Source organism: Pseudochaenichthys georgianus, chromosome 7 (assembly GCF_902827115.2).
Source record: "Pseudochaenichthys georgianus chromosome 7, fPseGeo1.2, whole genome shotgun sequence".
In the NCBI taxonomy this organism is placed as follows: Eukaryota; Metazoa; Chordata; class Actinopteri; order Perciformes; family Channichthyidae; genus Pseudochaenichthys; species Pseudochaenichthys georgianus.
Window position 1 is genome coordinate 20,439,140 of NC_047509.1, and position 12,410 is coordinate 20,451,549.

Below are 12,410 nucleotides of genomic sequence, written 5' to 3' on the forward strand. Positions count from 1 at the left end.
GTGCATGTTTATTCATCTGTTGATAACCTGACTGTGTGCCGTAGAGATGACACTTCCTGTTTCAAATTTCGATCATCATTAAAACCTTTCGAAAAAGAATCGCATTATAACTAAATCCAGCATCAATGGAAGTGAGCAATACGCTCTCAGAAACAACAGCATGACTATCTTGTTGTTTGTTTGTATGGAAGAAAATATGGCTAAACTTAATGAAAGCACTCAGAATATAAAGTTTGGATTGATAGTACCCAGCAAATGTTAACAACAGTACCGTGATCATTCTAGTCACTATAATTATGATAGTAAATATTTATACGGTTTTATCTCTAGTTTGTAAATGTGTCTGATCATGCTCAATGCTGTCTGTCTCTATGGTATCGTATCTACATGTCTTGTTTTTTTGTATATCGTCAGGGACTACTGCCTGTGTAAGGGTGTTCAGTCAGAGTCTGACAGAGTGCTGGTCTGTGTCCCTGCCTGCTGCATCCTCAGCATCTATCGTGTCTCCCCGAGTGTGGAGTCAGACAGCCCTTGGGTTGGTAAAAGGTCACAAAGAGTTCAGTTGTTCAGATTGTGTCTAGACAGACTCACACAAACTAACTTCCCATTCAGCAAACTCTCACACACGCACACACACATACAAAAAGAGGCGCAACAACAAAAAAAGTCCTCACTCCAATTGCAAGTCTGCTAAAACACCCACACACAACTACTGCTGCTGCTAGGAGGCCTAATCATTTACTCAACTTTTTTTCAACAGCAACTCACAAAAACAGATCTGACAAACAAATTGGCATTTATTTTCTTAACTTGAGATGAATGGAAATGGTGAAGCAACAGAAAGACAAATAGGCATAGATCCTTCTTCTCCTGAATCAGCATGGCCAGCAACCTTATGAGGTAAACACCAGGATGCACAGCTACCCAAACTGATACTGACTCAGATCACTGGATAAGATATGACATTCAATTACATTTATGTTTATATACAGTATATATTTGGTTTAGCCACCCCTAATGCGTATGTCTGAGGGGTCGATTGCTGATTGTAAAATGAATAATTACACCAGCCGCAACATCAAATTAAAGGGTCGTTAAGTTTAGGGGCCAATGGGGGCCACTTGCCCACTTCCTACAGTTTCCTTTCAGCAACTTCGCTTAGACACGATCACCCAAATCGGTGTCAAATAGGGCAGAGGGGACAAAGTGTGGGGGGGCCAATGGCCACTTTGCCCCCCCCCCCCCCTTTCTCTGGCTATGCCATCTTTACACTGGACCTTAAATTTGATCTATACACATCTGTCAAGTTTTGTGACAGCATGATACACAGTAAAGCTATTGTGGTCACACACACACGGTAAAATAAATACCTATGTTGCTGGGCAGCTGACAAATATGATGCAACGCAAGAATGAGTCAGAGCTATGTTGATTCGGCAGTTTTTTTAAACTGTAGCAGGTGGTTTGTTGTGTCAGACTGCACTTTAGTGATACGTTCTTTCTTAACTTGCCACTAGCCACAGTTAGTAGATAAACTACCATGATCCCTTCACCACCTTTGAGACAGCCTCACAAATATAGAACCTTAGACAGTTCACAAATGCAGTACCTGCAAGTTATTATCACACAATATGTGTTGGGTGTTTCTGTGATTTATCCACACCTGCATGTCAGTTGGTCATGTGATACTGCTGTCACAAGGCGCCTCCTTTACAGGGACCTGAGCACTGTAACTTGTAAGACCTGTTTGTGCACCATGTGATTTGTATGGATCGGACATCTACCAATGCAAAAGGTCAAGCTGCAGGTTAAGTAGCTTCATAAAGCACCAGGGAAATGGACAGGATATGGCTTACAGGGCACATGTGATGGGTGGTTAAGAAGCTGGGGTCACGAATGCCAAAGCATGTGAGCCCTAAAACATATATTTTGGCAAACACATCATGAGTGTCAGATATCATACCGACTGAAGATGAACTGGCTTCCCTGGTTACATTCTTGTCTGAAAGGTCTGAACTTGCCTCAGCTAGAGTTGGATAAAAAAAATGCTATTTTAGGGCACTATAAACACAAAGGGATGCATAAATATTGCTCTAGGTAGTCATGTGTACATGAATGAGTACATTTATAGTTTGCATGACTCTGTAGTGTGGAAATAAGCACGCCGGTGTTTGAAAATCGGCTGGTGGCGGGTGGCTAGGAATAGATTACTGTAAGCTACAACAGCTCACACTAACAAGATATATTGCTGGAAAAGGGCTGGCCCACACGCCGGATTAGAACCCCAGGCTAGTGGGCCAAGTTCATTAACCTTCACAGATAAATCAGACTGCAGATTCACTGCACTGCCTTTCTTTTTATGTGACCTCTTGTTAGCAGGAGGTAAACTTCATATTTCCATGTACTGAATTCTGCTCCTCATACTGTATGTGCAAAGGTCTTTTTTTAATTGACATCAACGCTACCTTATAAATCTTAGTCAGAGTTCTTCCCTTTCTTAACCTCTTTCCTTAGATAATCATCATCATGTCATAATATTGTGATCATAAGTGATTCACATGTATTGATTACCACATGACACTTGCATTGACTGCTGGGCTAATTAGATACTGTCTCAAACATTCAATAGCAATTGAATCTCCTCTGTGGGATACATCCCGAGGGATATTTGCCAACCGTCGATGCCGCGGTTGAGCCATGTGTCTGGTCAGTTTGGTTGGATCAATCCCATCCGGGTCTACCCAGCTCAGCTATGGTCCATTTCATTTTGACTCTCCTAATTTCGATCAGCTATCAATAGTCTGTCTTTGCTCTACCTGGCCCAGACCAAATGGCATTTGTATCAGAAAGAATGATGACCAGAAAAAATACCTTTTTGTAATACTTACATTTTCTATTTTTATTTTTTTTGCACATTATATTTTTCTCTAGAATCATTTCAACACTTATTATCAAGGTTTAGGAATATGGACAATATTTTTAACATGAGACAAGCAGCTGTCAGAGTCCAGAAACTATCCTGTTTATCCTGAAGTCAACTGTCAGTCCAAGGGTCTCAACGCTATATTATATATCGATTATGAAAGACACTGTATACATGTACACATACAAATGTTTGTATTTTTTGTAGTTAATTAATTAGTTAAAGCAATTTTGCATGCACATCATTTTCTAAACTAAAAAACTAATGTTAATTCCTTTGGGCAGATATCACAAAAAGCCTTATGATGCAGGATGTATCATGGACTTCAATAAATGCAGATGCCACTCTTCTGATTGTCTAAACATTTTTGTATTTGTTCTTTATACTATGATATTATTCCTAAAACAATTGCAATATCCTCTCTTATAGTATTGTGATATATTCTTAAGCCCTGTATCTCGATACATGACGTAACTTTTGCCAATACACAGTCCTGACAACAATGCATGGTAAAACAAATATTTGAAGTGGTATTCATCAGCGCAGCAGACTCGACCGCTGAAGTCCTGCGAGAGGGGCGAGCTGGACCAGTCTGGGATGACTGGGTTGAACCGGTCTGGTTTCTGACGCCCGAGTTATGCTGCCTGTGCAGGGTTTTTGTTCCAGCCTTACAGGCACCGCCTGTAATTAACTCCCTGGATCACTCTGCATGCTCACTCACACAGACAAAAAGTGATGGAGGGACGGAGGGAGAGAGAGGCAGGCAGACACATACAGTGGCATATGTTGACACAGACGGACAGCTTGCACACAGAAATGTAATACATGTCCAAGACACATACAAACACATTCACTGAGGTCGACGGACGGTAATGTACACGCCTGAAGCCGTAACAGGGGAGATATATGGCTGCCCTTTCAGGTATAGCATTCACAGGGAAACAGGCAGGAAAGGAGAGAGATGTGGCCACACTGTGAACTTAAATTACATGTCACTTGTTAGACGCTTTTATCCAAAGCGACTTACATACTCAATACTGTGGACAATCCCCACAGGAGCAATTTGGGGTGAAGTGTCTTGCCCAGGGACACAACGACATGCTGACTGCAGTGGGGTTTGAACCTGTGAGCCCCTGATCCCAACACCAAGGCTCTATCCACTGCACCACATGCCTCCCAATTACACAATCTTTCAAGCTGCATTTGGACCGATAATCCCCCCGGCTTCCTTCTCTTTGGTGACACAGGAGAAGAAGAGCGACGTGCTCACCGGCTGCAGTCTCAGAGGACAGTGGATAAAGCATTAAGTAATGCATCAGCTCATCATGTACAGGCCTGTGTTTCACCATTAAGCACTGAGCAGACTGTTCTTGCATTATGAAACATTCAGTACTCAGTGACTCAGTGACTTTTAGACAATAAATCAAAGCGTAATATAATTAATTGTCTTTTCTCACAATGGACAAGACAACACCTTGGCGTGACTGTGATGGACCATTTTGACTATTTACTGACATGGTATAGACCGAATGATCATTTGATAATTCTTGAAGATAAATGGCAGCTAATCAAAAATGAATTTAATCATTAGGTGCAGCCCTAATTGGAATACATCCACTGAGTGTGTGTTGTTAAAGATAGCTCATCTCACCAGCAGGACAAATAAATGCTTACATTAAGCACACCATCATATATAACTATGACTTGTGTCCACTCTAATGCCACTTAGCATTTAACCTGTGTACCCGTGTAGGACAGATCACGTGACCCGAGTGACTAGAATGTTGCACCGTATGTGGAGCTGGATCATTAGGCTTGTGGCCAGGCCACTGCGTGTGTGTGTGTGTGTGTGTGTGTGTGTGTGTGTGTGTGTGTGTGTGTGTGTGTGTGTGTGTGTGTGTGTGTGTGTGTGTGTGTGTGTGTGTGTGTGTGTGTGTGTGTGTGTGTGTGTGTGTGTGTGTGTGTGTGTGTGGGTGTGAGTGATTGTGTGAGACTGGTGCCTCCCTGCATATGGTAACTCAGCGTTAGTTACACAACTGCTCTCTGGGTGGATGCCATGGTTTTGCTCTCTCTCTCTCTCACACTCTCTCACTCTCTCTCTCTCACTCTCTCACTCGCTCACTCTCTCTCTCTCTCTCCCACTCACCCTCACCCCCAGTGTCTCTTTTTTATTTTCCCACTGCATTTTTATATTACTGTTGCTCTGTTTGTATTATTAAGGGCTGTCTTCCAATCTGTTTATAATACAAATTCCAACTATACAGAATATATGCAAAGAGTGTTTTAAATGGTGTCAGTAATGTCTGAGTAAAGTAGCTGAAAATGTCCTCCAACTTCAAAAATAAATAACCAGTAAAAACGATTTTTACATGAGATTTACTTTGACCCAATGCAATTGTGGAGACAATTTGATTTTGCAGATTATTATGGGTGAGTAAATCAGATTATGCCTTCTGTCTTTTCATTTTCAAAAAAGCTTTACCAGAACAGATTTGCTCACACTCGTAAGCCAAGGATAAATACAATGCAGTGTCTTTGCTGGGGTCATGAAAGTATGCCGTCTGGTCACAAAATATATGAATTAAAACGTTAAAGGTCTCCTATTATACTGTTTTTCATCAATATATAATAGGTCTCAGATATACGCAAAACATGTCTCTGAAGTGTTTGGCTTGAAATACCAAACGGATCATGCATTGCAGCATCCCATAATCCCCTCTGTTTCAGCCCTGTTTCAAAAGTGCTGATTCTCTGTCTTTTACTTTAGATGAAAATAAGGAGCCCCTCCCCACGCCCCTCTGAGAGAGATTTGGTTAAAAAGAACACAATGGGGCTCTAGGAGGAGATTCAGGTGATAAGGGGGGGGGGGGGGGGGTACCTTGGTTGGTAACACAAGCCAAACATTTTTTATGACATCATAAAGTGGCCAAAATCTGATCAGCTCATTTTCAGACAGGTTTTTATATATATGGATCAAGACAAAAAGAGACCAAATCTTTTTTCCTGAAACTTTCAGAATCTCCTTACACAGAGGGGACACATGTTTATGTATAAAATACATGAAAAAGTGGATATTGCATAATAGGTGATCTTTAAAAAGGTGAAAAAGGCAACTTTTTCTCCTGAAAAAAATCCCACATCAAGTATTTCAATGTGAATTAAAAGGAGCTGTGGCAGTATGAGATACACAAGAGTCCAATTTCCAGTGAAGCTGATTTTAGGAGTAAAAACCAGAAAAGGTGATGGGGGGCCGGTCTGCTGCTTGCCAGCCAACAGACAGAGCTTGATCTCAAGGATTAGTAAAGGCTCATGATTTGGAATTAGCTCCAAACCAAACACATGACTGACTTTTCTTGCACAAAGCTAGCAGTCAAATCAGATGGCTTATCATAACACTGCTCTCTATTGTGAGGACAAGAGTCAGAGGGATGCATTTCTTCTCTCAGTCTCCTCCACAAGTGCGTCTCCCACAGCATGTTAGATTTCCACCATCATACAATGTCCCCCATTACTTCTCATCATAATAAATACAGTTGACTACATTCTGCTAAGACAGAGCTCTGGTGTTAGACAATCACCATGTTCATTATTTTCCTCCCACTGCCAATGTCAATGCATGACAAAGAGTTTCTTACAGCAATGTTTGGTGTTCATTTGATACGTTGTTCATATTTGCTCTGTGTTCACAAAATGCATCTCATTCAGAGCTTCCCTTTCACATGACTCTTTCCATTTCAGACCTCATTATGTTACACAATAGACAAGAGTGGACTGGGACATGTACTTTAGCCCCAGCTCCATAGTGCTTGGTAAACTAGCCTAGTAGCGACATCATTTGGACAATACACTTTATAATAAGAACGCTTGACATTCAAACTGGATTGCTTGATTAATGAAAAAATGTGCTTCTACAAAAAGCAATTTCCAGTCATGTGAGAACTTTTTCAGCACTCAAGCTGTTTTGTTCTCAAGAGTGGAGAACACTCCCTTTCCGGATTTAAAGCACTTAATCTCAAACAAATGTATGCAATGCCTAAAATGAACATTTCCTTTAGGTTTCACAAATAATGTAATACAATCCAAGCTATAGCAGAAGATGGGGTTTTGAGTACTCTATCACAACAAGGAGCGCTGGCAGCCAATGACTCTATTATTCATAACAGCCCCAGAAAAGGCAGAGTCTCCACTCTGGCTGTGTGCTGTCACTTTACTACCAGCCATGCTCCTGCTTCTCACCCCCGTCTCCAGTCAACTGCAGCCTCACATTACGAATAGCAAGCAGACAACCACCGAGATTTCCAGAGACAAATACAATATAATTGACCTGAAAAGAGCAACGTTGTTGTGCTTACATTTCTCAAAAGATCATTCATTTGAATAAATTGATGACGTACAGTTTTTCCACTTACTTCTCAGGGCTGTTTACACACTTTCTATTCTTTAGCCTCTGTCTCAGTCGAGATCTTTAAGGGGCAGATAAAGACTCACCTTTTCCGACAGGCTTTTGGGGCGTCGGAGGAGGTGAATTGGTAGCTGTTTTTCATTGCTGTTTTATCCTATCTTTTACTTGCTGTGTTTTATGCCTTTTATTCTACATTTTATAGTTGTATTGTGTATTGTGTACTGTATGTAAAGCACTTTGTACATTTGTGTTGAGAAGGGTGCTATATAAATAAAGTTTTACTTACTTACTTTAAAGGTGGGGTAGGTCATTTTGGAGAAACCAGCTCCAAATTGGCTCCAAATTTGAAAATACATAAGCGGAAAAAATTTGCCGGGCCGGCTAAAATGATTGGTCACAGTACTACGGCTTCCACAGATGACATTTTTTTATGGATTTTTTGTCAAAGCACTTAAGATATTCATTCCTATCGGGATGTTAAGAATATAACAAAAAGTGTATCTCGAGCTAGTTTCTCAAACTTACATTACATGTCAGTTGTTAGACGCTTTGTATCCAAAGCGGCTTACATACTCAGTACTGTGGGCAATCCCCACAGGAGCAATTTGGGGTGAAGTGTCTTGCCCAGGGACACAACGACATGCTGAATGCAGTGGGGTTTGAATCTGTGACCCCCTGATCCGAACACCAAGGCTCTATCCACTGTGCCACACGCCTCACTTACCTACCCCACCTTTAAGTGGATGGATTGTATGTTTAAGGGAATTGTGCATTAAAATAATGCATCTTCAATATTTGAAAATAAAAGATAACAGTTGCTCTTACCTGGAGTTCACACCAAGCCACCTCCACCCAGGTCTCCGTGTCCAGGCCTTTATACACCGTTTTGAAGGCTCCTCTGCCCAGTTCAATGTCAAACTTGAGGAACCTGCCTCCAGGAGAGGTGGCCACAGCTTTCATCTCTGCCTCTTCCTCCAGCTCACGGTCCCTCTCCTTCCCCCTCTGGGCGAGTGTGGAGGAGGATTCATCCTTGCCCGGCTCCTGGCTGGAGCTGGGGCAGGACGGGTCGTTGCCGATGGCAGCACAGGAGGAGGCAGCCCCTTGCTGCTGGGTACTGCTGGTGAAGATGGAGTCTGAGGTACGCAGCTCCAGGTGGGGGGCGCTGTGGGGCGCCTCGGGGGGTCTCTCCACCTCATCGTCCTCCTCACAAATCTCCACGCTCTTTCTGAAGAAGCGCTTCTCCCGCCTCAAACGTTTCTGGCCAGTGTCGGCTGATAAGGATGGCATGGAGAACGAAATCTGTCTGACTGGGTTCTCCTCGCCCTCCTGGCTGGCTTCCCCTCCTCCTCCTCCTCCTCCTCCTCCTCCTCCTCCTCCTCCTCGGTCTCCTCCGCCCTCTCCTCCTGTTGCTTTCCTCTCCTGAGTGCTGGAGGAGGGGAAGTCGGCGGGGGTGCTGTGTGTCCTCTCCCTCTGTTGGTCGGCCTTGCCCTCCTGCTTTGTGTCCTCCTCCTTCTGCCCATCAGGTTTCCCCGAGGAGTCCTCGGTGCCTGTGGGCTCTCCTGGGTCAGTAGCCATGGAGAATGGCCTTTCCCACTCCACCTCCTCCAAACCTTTGCTCCACCGCCAGTCCCAGTCTCTCTCTCTTTCTGGGGTCACCCACTCACCCTTCTCGACTGTCAGGCAGTTCTTCCAGTGCTGCAGGTGATTGGAGGCCGTCCGTGGTCAGACTGGTGACCCCCTCCCACTTCTCCTCCTGTCTGTCTGCCTGCTTGTCTCCTTTAATACGTTGATTTACAGATGAAACATGAACGTGAGCCCACGAATGTGAGAGAACAGTTTTCGTCTTCTCTTTCCTCCTCACCATGTCCTACATTTTCTTTATATCCACTGTTAGAAACACACACTAAACTGGGACTTTTTCCTCCAGCTCTTTGGAAACGATGCTGTTTTTGAGTGAATACCTTCAAGTAAACCCTGCAAAACACAAAGAAACATTGCATTAGTTTTTTGAATCAGTGTGATGATGCTGCCATATTTAACTGTCTTAAGAAAATGCAACTAAGATACCGTACATTTTTTGTGAGATGAGATACATTAAGATAGCAGAATTCAGTGGGTCCCCTTTATTTTTCAGGAACAAGACGAACCAACATTTAAGACGTGAGCTTACAGGAATTCTTTACAGCTTAGTAGGAATGTCTAAAAGTGTGTGTAAACTGGAGTGGATGGATTTAAAATGCTTTAAATTACCCTAAGAGTTGTCACTGACTCAACAGCTCTTTCTTGTAAAGCAAACAACTGGTAATACATACAGAGGCATGGTATTACCCTTGAGAATGTGAAGTGCTGATTGCCTGCAAAACTTCTGCTAATGCATTTTGAGCAATTAGGCTCACATCAAAATACTGCGAACATTAAAGGAAACATAATGTGAGTAGGTTTCAATGATTGGTGCGGATGTTTCCAGTAATATGAAGTACAAATGTCTTTAAATTGTATTTTTCCACAGCTGCTTGCCAAAGTGACCTGAGGTAATCCATTGGGCAATGTTCATTCAAACTCTGTAGTGAAGTCTGGCAGCACAGCTTGTACCCGTATAGGGATTTCCCAAAACCTGTGAAAGGAAAGCAACCACCATAAAAGCTTCATCTCTGCTATGGGCTTCAACACACTCTTTGACATTAAAAGAGCCCTCAAAGACTATCTAGCTGGCCTGGTCAACAATTACACTTCATCAATGGCAAAGTGCACGCTAATCAGCGTCTTGTGACTTAACTTGTGTTCAACGGCTCCATTAGTGGACACTAGAAAGCTGCTGCCGTTAGGAGTATGCGATTCCAAACATTAAATATGGATGATGAACTATGGGCCGGTTGAGTGTGAATAATTCATACACAGAGGGATTGTCGGCGTGAAGTGACTACCACACATCTGCAACAAAGGGCTCATACATATCCACAACTATGATTGTGATTATCATCAGCACAGGCAACAGTGTATGATAGCTCATTTGCCCTCTGGCAGCCAATGATCTCTCAATGGATTGGAGCTGTTTAATTAAGACACCTGCCAGCCTAAAGTCACCCTGGTGCCAACTTCTAGAGACGGGGTCAGTCTACTAATTACGGAGGGCAATAAAGCCTTAAGTCACTATTTAAGATTAAGCAGCTAGCTGAAATGACAAGAGGAGAGCATGCTAATGCATACCAACAACAGAAGCTGAAGTGGAGGAATGCGGCTGTCCTTGGAGAGTAATGATGCAGTAAATGGAAAGGAAGAAGTGCAGTCTGGTTCAGGGTATTAACTCACTTTGCATATTAGTTTACAACTCAACACATATTATTTTACAACTGAGCACGTGGGACGTTCAAGGGCCATTGCTATGGCTTGGGTTACAGCACTCTGAGGTATGGAGCTACCCACGAGGACCACACATGTCTATCCTGTCCCCTGAAATGTGGACAGGCTCCACCAAAGTGCCAGCAGCAAGTCTAATTTTAATGAGCAAAGCCCACAGTGATCACTGGGGGCTCGTCGAGCGGCTCGCTGAGGCTTTTATCTCTTTTTAAAAAGGCGGCCATTACACGTCACGTCAGGCCTGTTGTCTAGGCTCATTGCAAATGAGTCTGACATGCAATGCTCCTGGCTGTCACTCAAATTAAAAAACACAATGGGCTGATATCAGACAAACTGCTAAGAGGCGGCTGGAGGAGAATTCCAGTTCAGCAGCATTCCCCAGACGCAGACACTTCCAGAAAAAAAATTGTTATCGTGCCCATGACTAACACGTCAAACTCCACACCCAATAATAAACTGACACAAACATATTTATGTTTGAGATGAAACTCATCTAACCAAAACTAAAGGAGTCTCTGTCTGTATAATTATGTCATGTACTGTGTGCCATTAAGTGTTTGTATGTTATGTAATGTATGCATGTAAGAACTGTATGTATGCATGCATGCATGTGTGTGCACGTACGGTTTATTGCTTTGTTTGTCTGCATGTTACATATATTTTATTTCGATTTTGACGAAACTTGGTGATGACGTGTAACAAGTAGGAACACACTACATTTGGAGCTTTGTCAAAACAATGGGCAGATATATTCATTATTTGTTTTACTTTTTTTAACAGCTTTGGCTGAGCTCCTGCTCTCGTAATGCCTTACTAGTTTGATATGAATTGAATAGCAATCTATTTTTTCTTCAAATTGCGCTTATATTTCTTTATTGTAAACAAGACATGGTACACTCATCCAAAAGGATATTCCTAATATTGAATTTCCAACGTTTTTTGTAAAAACAACAAAACACGATAAAGATCTCCTTCCATTAGAGACGATTGAGTCAGCCAATGTGTAATTAAATGATTAAACAGTTAATTAAGGGATCAACTATCCAAACTACCAGTGGGGACATACTGTAGTACAGTGAGGGTAGAAAGGTAGAGGCTAACAGGATGTGGGAAACATAAAGGGGGAAACAACAGGCGATAAAGAGAGGGAAGTGGCCCTTTAAACAGGAGCTTATTGGCCATTTCCCCAGGGCAAGGAGTTCCCATGAAAGCCAGCACATACCGGACAGAGTTATCATCACAGTACATCAAACACGTCCAACCCCATCACTTTCTCTCACACCCATAGGCAGATCCACATTTCAGGCACACCCCAGCAGGGTAGAACAAACTTTGCATTTCCCTCTCTCTTTCTCTCTCTGTCCACACTCTTTCTATCTTTTATTCACAGACAAAAACACACAAACATCAAAAGCAAACCCTCTCTCGCACCCAAACCCCATGTCCCCTTTCAATGAAAGAATGCCGAAAGGAATTTCCTGACAGCAGGGAAATGACCAAGCGTTGTTGTATATCAAAGTTGAAGATAACAAACCCCAAATCTCAGTGTAAACTGTGACCTCGGCAGCAAAATGATTGCACAGTAAGTTAACATGTCTGAATCGTCATCTGTTCATATTTATAGCAGAGCTGTGGGGACATGAGAACTGCACATCTGACATGCTGCACACTGCATGCCCTCCAGCCGTCTGAGAGCCTCTTACATGAGCAGAACACCTGCAGATGCCTC

At 42.7% G+C, this 12,410-nt stretch overlaps 1 protein-coding gene across 1 annotated transcript in view; it reads right to left on the minus strand.

Annotated features, from left to right (window-relative positions):
- wnk3 (WNK lysine deficient protein kinase 3) overlaps window positions 1-8,899 on the minus strand; it is a 29,402-nt gene extending 20,503 nt beyond the window's left edge. Inside the window, exon 1 of the mRNA XM_071203583.1 lies at window positions 8,150-8,899. Within this exon, the coding sequence (XP_071059684.1) occupies window positions 8,150-8,899 (750 nt within the window). The remainder of the gene's footprint in view (window positions 1-8,149) is intronic.
- Between the last annotated feature and the right edge of the window lie 3,511 nt (window positions 8,900-12,410).